Source organism: Monodon monoceros, unplaced genomic scaffold, assembly GCF_005190385.1.
Source record: "Monodon monoceros isolate NGI ecotype Baffin Bay Population unplaced genomic scaffold, NGI_Narwhal_1 Super_Scaffold_18, whole genome shotgun sequence".
NCBI lineage: Eukaryota > Metazoa > Chordata > Mammalia > Artiodactyla > Monodontidae > Monodon > Monodon monoceros.
In genome coordinates, this window is record NW_021703774.1 from 40,625,975 (window position 1) to 40,641,592 (window position 15,618).

At 39.2% G+C, this 15,618-nt stretch overlaps 1 protein-coding gene across 8 annotated transcripts in view; it reads left to right on the forward strand.

The window, feature by feature from the left end:
• Positions 1-15,618, forward strand: part of PROX1 (prospero homeobox 1) — a 49,830-nt gene that overhangs the window by 2,605 nt on the left and 31,607 nt on the right. For 6 of the 8 annotated variants that reach the window (XM_029230997.1, XM_029231001.1, XM_029230994.1 and 3 more), the window contains exons 2-3: positions 5,949-7,740; positions 14,676-14,783. In XM_029230997.1, coding sequence (XP_029086830.1) covers positions 6,016-7,740; positions 14,676-14,783 — 1,833 coding nt within the window. In that variant the 5' untranslated portion in view covers positions 5,949-6,015. Of the gene's footprint in view, positions 1-1,393; positions 1,495-3,852; positions 3,896-5,948; positions 7,741-14,675; positions 14,784-15,618 lie in introns of those variants that run through there. The other 2 variants (XM_029230993.1, XM_029230999.1) reach the window with 2 other exon arrangements.

Below are 15,618 nucleotides of genomic sequence, written 5' to 3' on the forward strand. Positions count from 1 at the left end.
AAGGATGTTGGCAGGCTGCTGCTGAGGCTGTGTCTCGGGCTCCTGTCTGCCAGGCAGCTGAAAGTACCCCCACTTCAGGCAGCAGGTGGAGGGAGATTGACTTTCCCTTCGCTTCCCTCTGGTTTACGCCTATTTCCCAGGTCTTTGGGGGCATTCGGGGGGGGGGGGGAGTAGTGAGACCGTCTTGTGTGTGTGTGTGTGTGCGCGCGCTTTGGACATCCATGGATGGTGTGTGTAACTGCCAAGAATACCAAAGTCAGTTTGAAAGTGTTACTGTTTTTAAAGCTTATGTTCTTTAGCGCGCTTTCTCCCTGCCCAGAAGGAATAGGTATGTGCATAAACTCTTTCAGGTCGTATGTTAAATACTCTCATAAAGTAGAATGAGCCTGTCATTGTACCAGACATGTGCCAGATGTCCTAGTTATTACTTTGATGGAGAAGGAAAATCTCAAGTATGTGAGAGGTAACTGTGCTTTCCTATTTGATGCAAGATGTAGGCAGTCAGTTCTCTGAAGTTTCTTGCAAGAACTTCTGAGCATTTTCAAAATGAAATGGGCTGTGGGTGGTGAAGAAGAAAAAGGGGAGTAATTTGCTTAACCTGTCCATGTGCTACAACATGGACCTGTTTCTGCAATAGTAAAATAGATGAAAGTAAGGACTGTGCCTTCATGTGTGAGGGAAGCTATTGAGAATTCAGGGTAAGCACAGTATATGGATTCTCAAAATCGGACCTTTTAATTTTTTTTCTTTAAACAGGCTACTTCTTGAGTTGCATAGAAATAGATTAGATGGTGAATGGTTTTTTGTTGGTTGGTTTGGTGGCTTGGGTGATCATCCTTGTTTCATGAAAATGAGATAGTATGTGTCATTTTATTCTTTTGACTTAAACATCCAAGTTCCTCCTAATACTTTCTTTGGATGCTTTTGAAGTTCTTTCATAACTAAAATGTCATCTATGGATATGTCATTTGCTTTATTTTTAATAAGGGTTATCTGTGCTTGGCACTTATTGATATTTTTATATGTCCATTGTGCAGAATTCTATTTAGGTTAATCACCAAGACCTTGTGGGGAAAAAGTCATGCATACCTCACATGCATCTTTGTTCTCACTTTATTCATTCCCTTGCATCTTTCCTCTATAAGTAGCACTTACAATCTTAAAACATAACCTAGCTTCCAGGCGTACTCTTTATTTTTTCAAAATGAAATAGACCTTTTTTCATGAATTTCTTAGAGGCATTGTTTTGCATTTGCAACTGTAAATATAAGGAATATTTAGGTTCAAGATTAACAAAAGATTATAAAATGTTACTGATTTTATAATATGAAGATGGATTGTGCATGATATATTATTACTGGGTTCTAATTAAGTATCTGTATAAATTGGAAAGGACATATACATAAGGAATTTCTAAAACCTTATTGCCTGGTGTATTCGAAAGCTTCAAAGGACATTTAGAGTATTTCAATTCTCTTCAGAAAAAAAATAAATGTAAGTGTTTCTTCTTGAAGTTATTTCTCACTCTCTTTTATTTACTAATTTGGTGACTTATTACTTTTTAATATTTTAGGCGTGTCTCAGAAAATACTCTGTGTTCATCTTGCAGGTGAAAAATGTATGAAATTTTTGATAGAATGGAGGAATTTAAGATAAAATGGTTCTGATTTGAGATCTCTATTATCATAGGAAAATTTAAACCTGATATAAGATTTTGACAATACAATGTTAGTTAATTTAAGTATTAACTAATGTCAAGTGGGTTCCTCACAATAAACATCAAAGACTTTCTTAGCCTGATAGTGAGCAGAAACATCTCCAAAGGAAAAGTTGCTAATTAGCAGAAATGAACTCTTAAATACAGTGAAGGGGACAGCTTGGTAAAGGGCAGGGGTGGGGGAGTACCTAAATCAAATCATCTGATTTCCCCCCTTGAATTACTGATTTCCAGATGGATTTACAAGGTTCTTTGTTAGTGTTCTTCCACTTGCAGTTTCATAAGCGGCTTGACCCAAGTAGATCAGAGGCCCACTCAAAGGTTGTTTTCTAAAAGAAGTAAAGTGTAGGCTTGAGCAATTTCTTCAAATCATTTTATCAACAAAGACAGATAGGCTAAATCATCCAAGCAGGAAACCATGCCAACCTTACCCTTCCCCTTCTCATGAAAGATTTGACTGAACTACCTGAGTAGTAATCATAGTGATCACTTCTTTGTCTAGAATCTGGACTCCAGATCGAGGCATAAAAGTTGCATCCCCTTCCCCAAATAACTTCTTTATTAAAGCAGAACACTTCAGCACTTTCTACTTCACACTGCAGTGTTCCTTTGAAATGCTTCCCTGAAAATTCTTTTCTACTAACGTTGTCATCAGCTTCCTTAGGATTCTCCATGTTAACTTATCTGACATTCTCCAGATAATTCAGATTTTAATGAAGAATCTTTTGGAGTAGTTAAAATCTGACTTGATCATAGTTGAACGTTCTTACCTTTTTCTGGGAGGAATCTGCTAATGTTAAGATACCCTTCGTATAGGAATTATTAAAGTGTTTATGTAGTTAGATGCCAAGTGGTACAACACAATATTTAATAATAAAAATATTCTATGTAGATTTTCATATTAATTACAGAGGAGTTTACAGGAATAGAATATGTGTATCCAATCGATAATACATTTGGGTTCAAATGCTACGTCAGTATTTTTCTGCATACTTGCTGATACTGATGTTCACTGATCAAAAGGTTCATATCGCTGGGTTAAACTCAAAATTAATATAAAAATTAAAACATAATAAGAATCAGTAATAATTGTAGTTGAAACATATGGCTTAGTACATATATTGAGAAATAAAGGAATTTTTTAAAATCTTAATGGACAGGATGATATCAGTGATAAATTAATTGCATAGCATTCTCTAAATTCTGAATTGGGAAATCATGGAAGCACCTTTGAAAGTGTTTTCAAGTGATTTAATTTACATTATAGTCATTTAACAATGCATTTTCTTCTGCGGTAAAATATTCATATATATACATATATATATATATATATATATATATATATCTTGTTTGTGAAACATGATGCTAATAAAGTACTACAGTCCGCCAGTTATAATTATTTAATCTTGCCTATAGCCTTCATGGGTTATAATCCCAATGTGTATGACTACTATACCTTTATTTCTGAGTTTAGGTCAAAGCTATACATAGAGATCTATTTATTCACGCCTCCTAATATAATGCCTTGTCTTGCTGGATTATATAATTTTTCCTAGTTTTCTCATTTGTTTTGTCCTGATTCTTATGTCTCAGCTGTACATTTTACAATAAGACCCCAAAATATTTAAATTTTCTTAGCCCCAAACAAACAAATCATTATTTAATCCAAGAATGCTGACCAGTTGAGAGAAAATTGCAAAAATCAGTTTCGTTCGGTGAATTTGAGGGAAGTTACAGGATATTTTCTTCTTAAAAGACCCAACAAGCACGTTTAATTAACATGTATTCTCCACTGAAGATGAGAATGTGATTTCTCTCCACCTTAGGAAGAGCACAGCCTTCCCCTTGGCTCAGGCATGAGGTAGGGATGCAGCTGTTGATACCTAGGCTAGATGAGAGGAAGTGCAGTTGACGCAGAGGTAAATAGCAGCTGGGAAGGGAAGGATGGCTGGGGATGACCTTGTGCTCATCTCTTACACCAGCGTGTTGTTTCTGAGCCTCTGTTGCAGAGATGCTCTTCCTGTAGCAAGGATGGGTAGGGGGAAAACCCAGATTGGATGTTAAGAGGAACAGGGCAAGAAAATACTGCAGAAAGTTTGTGCAACATTTTGATTGGTGATCTATGTGCTTTTCAGGTGATATTAGAGAGAAAATGATTTGCACCCAAAAAGACAAGAGGTAAAATTTTTAAAGAATGGCAATAAACTCTATTTTTGAAAAGCTGATCTACACACACAAAGTCCTCCTCGCAAAGACATCCCACCTCAATATGCAAGTCTTTCTGAGCTTTAAAATAATTCATCTTTTTTCTTGTTTGTCTCCGTCTCCCCTTTTTTCTTTCTCTCACCTGACAGCTGCACCTGATTTATCAGATCTAACATGTTAGTGAAATAATTGCCATTGCATTTTTGTATTCCTGAAACCAATTTCATTTATTAATGTGTGAGGGGTCACAATCATCTTGAATTCAGTTTTGAACCCTATACATTGAAGTTATCAAGATCTGTTTCCATTCCAAGTTCAGGAAATTTTATCCTGAGGCACACAAAAAAGTATTTTACCCTCAAGCATCCAAAAAAACATACAAAAAAGCATCATGTTGTTTTCTTGACACTCTGATACAGCCTTTATTTAAATGTATTATCTTCATATAAAAACTGAGAACAAGGGCTACATGATGAAATCTTTGTCGCTTAAAAAAATACACATTGCCGTCTAAGCATTGAGCATTTTCTTGATTTTTACAGGTTATTTCATGCTGAAATTATGCCTATTTGCATGGATAGTCATTCTTTAAAACTAGCCACAGATGCAGTCCTAGGGAGCACGTAGATGTTTTTACAGGTGAACCGAAAGAGATGGGAGCTGTTCCAAACACTGCACGCTGCCTTTGGCAATAGACCCTGTTATTGTGAAGATGTGCTCTGTTAAGCAAACGTGAAGTTTAATATTAGATAAACCCTGTGTGAAAAAAATTTTTCATTTTCTTCATAAAACGTTCATTGTAAGCAAAAAGATGCGACATCCTAACATTTATACAAAATTTGGGGTTAGCATCGCTGGTTAACGTCACAAAAAAATGTCAAGTGCCTTTTTATATTGTGTTCCCAAGAAACAATGGAAGTTCATATACAGAGACGGTATTTCCCTTTCTCACATATTTAAGTGATGTTATTTTCTTTCTTCTTTATATATCTTCCTTCAGTCTTTTTCTTCCGCCTGTGTTTTTCCTCATCCTTTAATTTGGCACAAGAAATAAGATTCACAAATGGTGTATGTTAAAGAGCTTCTTTAGGCATTTGAAGTATTATTTTGGCAGATTATAGAAAAAAAAACTAGCACTGAAGATGTATTTGTCCTTGCCTAACTCAATTTATTGTTCCACATATTGATTTCTAAAATGTGACAATGTCCTTCTTCTGCACTGAGTCCAACTTTATAATAATTGAAGTCATCAAAAACGACATCATGAAAATTTATAAATATTCTCATACTTACATTAAAATCCAGCAACAGATACCATCTTCAAATGTGATTTTAGTAATAAAAAGCACATATCTGTGCTAAATAAGCAGACTTGTAGAATGAGTATTTGTGCACTTATTTCCATGCTAAATTGGCCATTTATGTTGGAAAGATGCTGATGGGAGTGTTCTCCTCCCCATTTCACATATGACAAAAATGTTTTAAAATTCAGTAATAAAGGGTGTGTGTGAAATATTTGCATTTTTAGAGTCATTTTTTCCCCTTAATCGCGTTAAAGCCACCAATAATTTTATCGCGGAAATGGAATTTTTCATCCAAATTTCACGCATCCTCAAAATTTAACCTTATTTCTTAAGTATAGACCACTTTTATCTTCTTTTGTAATATGAATCTCAGTGCCCAAAATTTAATCAATTGGTTGTCAGAGGCTGTGTTCTTATAATCTACTGTTTCTTCTGAAGATAAACAGTATCATTTTAGGCATTTGTGAAAGAGAATCATATTACTGGTGCTTAAGCAGTTTTTGCTTTTTTTTTTTTTTTTAATCTTAATCCATCTTAAACCAGTGGAGCAGAAATATTTAAAAATGTTTCATTTCAAGCAGAGTGCATAATAAATTGCAATAATTGTAATGTGCCATAAATCCCAGAGCCTATGCATTTTGCATTTGATTCAGGATTGAGGTCAGGAAATTTGGAGAAATTTAAAGAAAATGATTCATCAGTCCTTTTGTTCTGTTGGCCAGGGTCCCAGGATTCTTGAGCTGTGCCCAGCTGACGAGCTTTTGAAGATGGCACAATAACTGTCCAGTGATGCCTGACCATGACAGCACAGCCCTCTTAAGCCGGCAAACCAAGAGGAGAAGAGTTGACATTGGAGTGAAAAGGACGGTAGGGACAGCATCTGCATTTTTTGCTAAGGCAAGAGCAACGTTTTTTAGTGCCATGAATCCCCAAGGTTCCGAGCAGGATGTTGAGTATTCAGTGGTGCAGCATGCAGATGGGGAAAAGTCAAATGTACTCCGCAAGCTGCTGAAGAGGGCGAACTCATATGAAGATGCCATGATGCCTTTTCCAGGAGCAACCATAATTTCCCAGCTGTTGAAAAATAACATGAACAAAAATGGTGGCACGGAGCCCAGTTTCCAAGCCAGCGGTCTCTCTAGTACAGGCTCCGAAGTACATCAGGAGGATATATGCAGCAACTCTTCAAGAGACAGCCCCCCAGAGTGTCTTTCCCCTTTTGGCAGGCCTACTATGAGCCAGTTTGATATGGATCGCTTATGTGACGAGCACCTGAGAGCAAAACGCGCCCGGGTTGAGAATATAATCCGGGGTATGAGCCATTCCCCCAGTGTGGCATTACGGGGCAATGAAAATGAAAGAGATATGGCCCCGCAGTCTGTGAGTCCCCGAGAAAGTTACCGAGAAAACAAACGCAAGCAGAAGCTGCCCCAGCAGCAGCAACAGAGTTTCCAGCAGCTGGTTTCAGCCCGCAAAGAACAGAAGCGAGAGGAGCGCCGACAGCTGAAACAGCAGCTGGAGGACATGCAGAAACAGCTGCGCCAGCTGCAGGAAAAGTTCTACCAGATCTATGACAGCACTGATTCTGAAAATGATGAAGATGGGAACCTGTCTGAAGACAGCATGCGCTCGGAGATCCTGGATGCCAGGGCCCAGGACTCCGTGGGGAGGTCAGACAATGAGATGTGCGAGCTGGACCCGGGGCAGTTCATCGACCGAGCCCGGGCCCTGATCCGGGAGCAGGAAATGGCCGAAAACAAGCCAAAGCGAGAAGGCAACAACAAAGAAAGAGACCACGGGCCAAACTCCTTACAACCCGAAGGCAAACATTTGGCCGAGACCTTGAAACAAGAACTGAACACTGCCATGTCGCAAGTTGTGGACACTGTGGTCAAAGTCTTCTCCGCCAAACCCTCTCGCCAGGTTCCTCAGGTCTTTCCGCCGCTCCAGATCCCCCAGGCCAGATTTGCAGTCAACGGGGAGAACCACAATTTCCACACCGCCAACCAGCGCCTGCAGTGCTTTGGTGATGTCATCATTCCGAACCCCCTGGACACCTTTGGCAATGTGCAGATGCCCAGTTCCACAGACCAGACAGAAGCACTGCCCCTGGTGGTCCGCAAAAACTCATCTGACCAGTCTGCCTCCGGCCCCCCTGCCGGCGGTCACCACCAGCCCCTGCACCAGTCGCCTCTGTCGGCCACCGCAGGCTTTACCACGTCCACCTTCCGCCACCCCTTTCCCCTCCCCTTGATGGCCTACCCGTTTCAGAGTCCATTAGGTGCTCCCTCCGGCTCCTTCTCGGGAAAAGACAGAGCCTCTCCTGAATCCTTAGACTTAACTAGGGAGACCACGAGTCTGAGGACCAAGATGTCATCCCACCACCTGAGCCACCATCCTTGTTCACCAGCACATCCACCCAGCACCGCAGAAGGGCTCTCCTTGTCTCTCATCAAATCCGAGTGTGGCGATCTTCAAGACATGTCCGAAATCTCACCTTATTCGGGAAGTGCAATATCCTTTCATTTGCCCCCCAAGGAAAACAAGCCCAAACCAAAAAGGCTTCCCAGAAGGTCAGGTTTACACATTATTTAGAATGATGTAGATTACTAAAGAATGCAGTCTTTCCTCTTCTTCAGAGTAATAGGCTTTATTCAGCACGCGTGTGGCACTTCTGGTTGCACAAAAGCTTCACAGGAAACCAACATTTTTGTAACTTTCACAAGTTGTTAATTGCCCTAAAGTGGTAGTATTTAATTTGTGCTTTTGCAGCAGGGTTTTTTTCTGCTGTTTCTTCAGGTATTATCTTCTAATCCTTTTTTTTTTTTTTCCCCAAGAGTAGATTTAGAGGTGGAAAAAAAGAAAAATCTCATTGTAATATTGAATTCTATCAGGTTTTATTTTAATGTAAGTTTCATAGCAGAGTAAAGAGAGAAAAATCAGTTTTCCGATCCCTAAGACTCCATAAGAAGAATTCTCCCTTTAGTTAATCTATAAGCCTCCTGGTCTGTTTAAAGAAGGCCTGATTAAATCTTATGAGGAACAGTCTACTGATGGGAGGCTGCAGTGGGAGAAAGATGGTTGTGGATAGGGAGTTAGAGTCTCTCCTTATTCTTTAAGTGAGGCGTGTTCTTTTGTTTGTTTGTTTTAAAGGAAATATACAGGTACTGATTTATTCAGACGGTATCCATCTCTCTCCCGTTCACCCAAGGTCTGTTCTTTGGGTCTGGTGCAGCTGCCTCTATGCATGATTAACCTCTGTTCAGCCATACACAGAAATCTTTTGTCCTAACATACACAAAGCAAATTATTTTGGAAAGCGAGAGAGCACAATTAAATATAAAACTCAGCCGTATTCGACTTTAAAAATGCCTCTTTTTATGTCTCTTTTATACTTTGAACCTGACTTTTATGTAGAGATGCCAGATATATTTTTTTTATTAGACCTGTCCTGAACTCTAGCTATTTTTAACTCACGATTTTTTTCTCTGTAAATTGGTCCTTTCAGTAAATTTTTTAAAATCTTGTGGTTGTTGATGTTTTGGGGGAGTAGAATAGTAGCATTGGGGGGCAACTAGAGACATTTCTTTTCTATAACTTGCCAGATGGATATAAAATTTAGCAATTAAGTTGGCTGTTGCTAAATTAAGGGTTTTGAGCAATCGTCTTGATGACTAGAGATTGACATTTTCATATCTAACCCTACTCCAGAGGCTGCCGTGTAAGTGCAAAGTCCCAGCTATGGTGGAAATGTGTTTTCCTTGATATGAAGTTCATCTCCTTCCAGCCAGCTCAGGATAACAGTGAAGATTTCTGATAAGGTGAATGTGAGCCACAAGTATGAGACACACTTGGGTAGTTAAGCACATTGTCTCTTTCCATAGAGAGGAAGAAGAGAATAACATCTTGAGAGAAAGATTTGAGGACTTAAGATGTAAATAGAAATCGAGTCTTGGTTTGGTTGCTGATTTAACTTCTAACTTTCAGAGATCTAAAGTTTAATCCACCAGTCATGAATCAAAGCTGCGCCAGGCACCATGCCTTACACATCATAAGCGGGCAATAAACATTGGTCAGATTGGACTATAGCTGTTGGTGATGAGAAAGGCAAAGTACAGACACAGACCTTGAACGTTTATTTTTTACCCTCTGCAGGAGAGCACCTTCTGGGGTTCATACCAGGCTCATGTCCAGGGCTAGACCCCATTGCTCCTCAGAGATCCCTTACTTCATTTTGAAGCCAGTGGTAGTGATGGTGGGTTGTTTCTCTCTCTCTCACTTGTGCGCCTGTGCGCGCACACACACAGGAAAGGGACGTGCCCATTTGGATGAATATGTGAAGCCAGGTTTCAAAGTCTTATAAGGCCATACTAAACTCTTTAACTCAAGATTCCAGTTTCTGGTTTTGTTTTGTTTTTTTTTAGACTTGTCACCGTATCCAGATAATTATGCCTGTGCTTTTTTTTTTTTAATAAGTTGGGTCTTCTAAGAAAAAAATCTTTAGATCGCTCTAAGTGTTGACTATGCTCACTGTCTCACCCTCTCTAAATCCCCTGAGGAATTTTGAGGATTTGAATAGAAAGAACTTCCTTTTCTTTCTATGCATATCAAAGACTTTAAAGAGAATTTAGTTGCTTCTTCTTCAGAGGAATAACTTCACCTCTGTCTTACCATAGAAGATTCTGCTTACCAGCAACGGTTTGGAAACACCTGTATTCATATGAAATGTTAGTTGCTTACACCTGGAGTTGTTTGTTTTGTGTAGCTAAATAATTTTGGCCTCTTGCTGCAATGAATGATTACATCTCCCATATGCCGGCCTTCCAGCCTCTGTTTCTTTCCCTTTTCCCTTCTATGATCTCGCCCTTTTAGCCGTTTATCTCTTTGCTGTATTATTTCTCAGGAAGAAGATAGGCAAGCATCCTTTTCTAGAGTTCACACAGTTCTGAAGCCAGTGAGGATCTGAGTGTTTGCTGAGAGGCTGGGTCTGCTTTTCTCCTGTCTCCATCCTTGTATGGCGATGAGTTCTCCCCTTGACTTACCTGATGGTGTCTAGGCAAAATTCTCAAGCTTTTAGTTTAAAGAAATCTCTGGGAACCAGAGATTCTGGTTATCTTACTGAAGTAAGATAACAGCAAGTCATCTTACTTCAGTTTAGGTAGACAAGGCCATATGTGAACCTGTTATGCAGTTACTCTTAGAAAAGATCAATAGAAATGAGGAGAAATGGGATGAAATGGTACCTTCATGATTGTCATTATTGTTTTTATTTTTAGTCCATGGCTTTTCAAACTGTAATGAATAATTGGATTCTTAAGGAACAATTCTTTCCCACCGCAGAAGACATCATCTGTTTCCCTGAACAAAGTAGCCAAGATAAGAACTATTAAGAACACCAGCTTATCGGATAAATCCATTCTGAGTCCAGCACATTAGGCATATATGTTGTACGTAATAGAGCACACTACCTTGTTACCCCTTCTAATAGAAAGGAACTAGTGAATGTGTGTGCATGGTAAACTGAATGTCAGTGAACCTGCACCAGAAGGCCACATCTTGGATATAAAAACTGTGTTCAGTATCTTTGCAAATGAACCTATTTAATCAAATATTGAATTTTATTCAAATTCCAAAAGAAACAGCCAGCCAGTTGTTTTTCCTCCTGATGTTCCTTGTCATTCATCCTCTTTGCATCCCGAGAGAAATAGCCTTGTTCGGGCCTCAAACATTTGCATGCACCCAATTAGAGCACAAGCGCGGTGTTCTAAGCACTTAAGACGTGCAAGGGAAGAAACTGAACCTCTTCTCCGTGACAGTCCGCTTTCCCTGTTCGACTTTTAGGGAGAAGGTTAAAAAACACGTGAAGTTCAAAAAGGAAAATGATTTGATAATTTGAAACTAAAATCCATCTAGAAAAACTGAGTTAAAAATGAATTTCTAAAATGGGAATTAATCCATAGAATTTGGTCTTTTACATCTTTGGAAGTGGTGCGGGGCCATAGGAATTCTGTTAGGTGTATTAGCTGTAGGGAAACATGTATATTAAAGATTGGAAGACTCTGGATTCCCCTTCCCCCTCCCCCCAATTATGGACTAAGTAAATTTAAAAAATATATATCCATAAACTACACATCCCACCGATTATGTTAAACTCCTTTGTGGAGCAACAACTTGCTCTATCCCTTTAATTAAATGTGAGGGTTTAGATCTTTTCTCCCCTTTTAAGGATTCTAAGGGGGGAACACTAGAAACATAGCAAATCAGAGCCTAAGGAGCAAGCTAAAATTCTCTGGGTTTCAAAGCACTTTAGAAATTGTAAGCAAGTGGTCCCAATCCATTTGGTTGGAACTGCAGCATGTAAAACCTCTAGTCACAATTCAGGGTTCAGTTGGAAAAAAAGAATTTTCTTCCTGCAGCCTTCGCAACCTATTATTCTCCCATTTGCCTTTTTGCTGCCTCTGCTGCTTCTCCCGCGGCTGCTGTTTAGGTGAAGTTATATTGTGCTTGGTAAACAGACAACACTTAAATTCTCAGGTTGTTTGCACACCATTTTAGGTTCAGCTGCAGTACCCTACTTCTCTTATCTTTTATATTCCCGAGCAGATGTCTTTCATTAATTTATGGATTTATCATCGTTTTTTTTCTTTTCTTTTCCTTTCTTTTTTTTTTTTTTTTTTTTTTACACCTGGCAGCTGTCTCAAGTTTCAGCAGTTATTGTCTATTTTGCATTATACATAGAATTGAATGTCATCTGTCTTCACAAAGCTATGGCTAAGAGAATTGAGGCAAAGCCACATGAGCTGCCGGGACAGATCTTGTTTGCGTTCCATCCCCCCTCACCCCACCCCACCCCCCTTTACCTCCTTAATATTTATTTGTGCTCATTTTCTTTCCTGGCCTTGAATGGAGCTTAGCTCGTGTTCAGTACAGCTGTATGTTTACTGAATCTATTCCATCATGAGTCATTGTGCGTGTGTAAGTATCCTGGAAACAGCTAGTGCTTTCTTGGAAGAACAGTTGCTTTTCAGCACAAGCACTTAAAAGGGAAATTAACCAATTGGTCAGTTCAGATTTATTTTGAAGAGAAAAAAAAAGGATTATCTAACTGTTGGCTTTTAAATCTTTCATTAGCTATTTTTAATAGTTTATTAGAAACATATATTTTATGGGAATTTTATCTTAATTACACGATGAGCAAGAAATAAAGATGTATTCTGTGTTTCATTTCCACTGATTGATTCCAAGTATTTCCAACAGGAAGCATTTTAAAGCAAAAAAAAAGTACTTGAGAAATTCAAATTAGGATGATTTTTTTCATGAAATAAAAAGCCTCTAAATCCCAACCAAAATACGATGGGTACTTTGCTCTGTCTTTTTAGATAAAAAAAAGACGAAAACATCTTAGCATAATTTAAAGACACTGAAAGCTTCAGGAAGTTTTGGTGGCTCAATACTATCTGAGAACCACAGCAAAACAATTCGTTTTGTATAAGACCAAATTTGAAAAGGTTTGGAACTTTTCCCTGCTAATAATTAATTGTACTAGGTTGTTTGGACGTAGCCTTCTGAAAGAACAGATTAGAACCCAGATCTGAGGATGTTTGTCAAAGTTTGGACTTGCCTAAAACTCTTATCACGAGGCAATAGGAGACAGCTTGCAACTATTATTTCACTTATCCATTTGGACAGATGGTCCTGAAGTGTGCCGGGCTCCTTTAGTCCCCTCTCTCAGTCTAATGGAGGTTACTGGAGGGCCTTTCAGCCCTCTCCTTGGCACAAGAAGTATGTCAGTCATAAATTATCGTCTTTGTAATCATTAAGGATCTCAAACAAAAACACAAGTTCAGTTAAACTGCTTTGGCTTACAGATAAAACATCAAAATTTCTTTCTTCAGTGTTTATTTACAGTGAAAACAAAAGGCTCAATACTTAACCTTTCAATTTACAAACTAAGGTGATCTTTTTCAAATTGCGTGGTATTAACGGGAATGCTAATTGATCAAATTCTCAGCAGAATATTTGGTTAAACCCCCTGTTATAAGTAGTCAAGAACTTATCAGTATTTATTCGATTATGCTTCTCTAGGAACTTTCTGGTTTCCCTGTGTTCCTGAGATTGGTCATGCTGTACTTGATGATGGTAATTTAGAAACTTTCACCTTTCCTAAATATCTGTGTTTATTTGACCTTCCTTCGTATGGTGTGAAATTTTTGTTGGGTTTGTTAGCCAAGTGTGTGTGTGTGCTTATGTGTGCGTGTGTGTGTGTGCACACACCCACACGTACATATTTTCTTTTCTTTTTTTCCCTTATTTTTTCCCAGACTCTCTTTTAAGAGAAAATCCTTAGAGAAGCTTCTAGGAAGGACCCTTAATTGACCTTGTGGGGGACCACATTGATTTTCTCCACGTGCATCTTCATTTCTGATAAATTATAAAGCCATTAATTTGCTGAGGAAATGGCAGGGCCAGGCTGCGGCACAGATGTGACCAGAGCCATCCCAGCTCCGAGTCTGCTGAGGAGTGCCAAGAATCTGGGGGAGAATCAGGAAGCCTGGATTGTTATGGTTAGCCTCACATTCTCTTGGGAACTGTTTTAGTTGCTGCTGTTTACAGATCTAAAAGGTAATGATGTTTCCAGATAAATAGACCTTCTTATTTTGGGTAAGTGGCCATTTATTGATCTGCTAACCCACATTTATTGATTTGTTAGCTCCAACCACTGTGCCACTCTCAAAGGAGTTAACTATAAATCCAGGAGAGGCAAATTGTATTTGGTTTTGGATCGTTGCTCTAACAAAAGCGACACCCCCTCCCTGTTCTCTCGGTGCCCAAACTACCCCTCCCAAGTTTTAGCTGTTACTGAAAAGGAAACAATTAAAAGGATATAATAATAAGACAGGAAGAAAGTGAGTCAAGATGCTCCATTATATTAACGCTGAAAGGTAAGATGTGAAGCTTGCCTAACAGTGTTCAAAATAATGCATTTTATATTTTCACGTACATTAGTATAATAATTGGATGTCATCTGCAGAGAGCGGAGAGAACAAACAGAACTGTAATTGTGAAGAAGGAAAAAACTCTCATGATAAAGAGTTGTGCAGTACCTGTTGGGTGCATTTGTCTCCTTAGCAACAAGTGAACGTATAGATAGCATAAGGACTTCAAATAGGGGGAATGTTTTGCCATCCTCACCACGAAGTCTCCAGGATTCCGCAACCAAATTGTGCACCTTCGCCATTATATTTGGCAATTTCTGACCGGCAGTGGTCATTCTGAGCAGGCAGCAGGAAGTTAGTGATGGATTCCATGGCCAGCGCCATTTATCTTCCAGAATTCCTATGGCTGCTGGGTGGTGGGCCTCCAGATTCCTGGGGGGGGGGGCGGGGGAAGGGAGGGATGGTAGGTGCTTGTGTTTCAAGAAATTGTTTCCTTAACCAATTGCATCCTACATGCAGGAAGGATTGTCACCCAATCACTTGAAAAAAGCAAAGCTCATGTTCTTTTACACCCGTTATCCCAGCTCCAACATGCTGAAAACCTACTTCTCTGATGTAAAGGTAAGGACATATTTCATTATTAATGTTTTCAATTTCTGTGCATGAGGTAGTGATTTGAACTCTTGGAAGTTAATGGAGATGAGTGTGGAGTTGATTGGTGAATACACCTACGTTGTAATTGATTTAATGCATTTGTCCTTTGGTCTAAGGCTTTGCCAAGCAAAGAGGAGGCTCCTTGTGTGTTAAGACGAAAGGACTGGGCGCACAGATTTTCATTCTAGTCCGGGAAACTTAACCTCCGTCTTTATGTGTCTTAACTCCTTGGAAGAAATTTCAGTTGGTCCTGGAGGGATGTGCTCTAGAGAATTTTATTTTCCTCCCCTCAGCCGCAGTAAACTGTTTCTGTTTTTGTTTCTGTTGGTTTTCCCCATATTTGTGCTTAGGAAAGCAAACACTAGCACCTCTTTTTCCCCCTGTCGAAAGGAGCGTACATTGAAATTCTCTCTGCAGTAGCTGCTTAAAAACAAAAGTGATGATTGTCTCTTATTTACAACTTAATTTGTTGTTGACGTAGAGTACACTGAGCATAAGGAGAATGAATAAAGTGACAGATTCAGGACACATTATTCAAATGAGGATATGAAAGCTGTCGGCCTACAGCTGCAGCCTCCCTCATTCTACAGAATATGGGGACCTCCTGGTTCTGTGTGTGTGTGTGTGTGTGTGTGTGTGTGCGTCTGTGTCTATGCGCGGGTTTTAAGTAATTGTTTGCAACAACTTGATGTTGTGTTAATCATCTGTAACTTTTTAAAACATAGATTTTGGGTTTTGATGATGATAATGAGACACATGGTATCATTACCCAACGAACTCGATAAACATTACATTAGCCGAG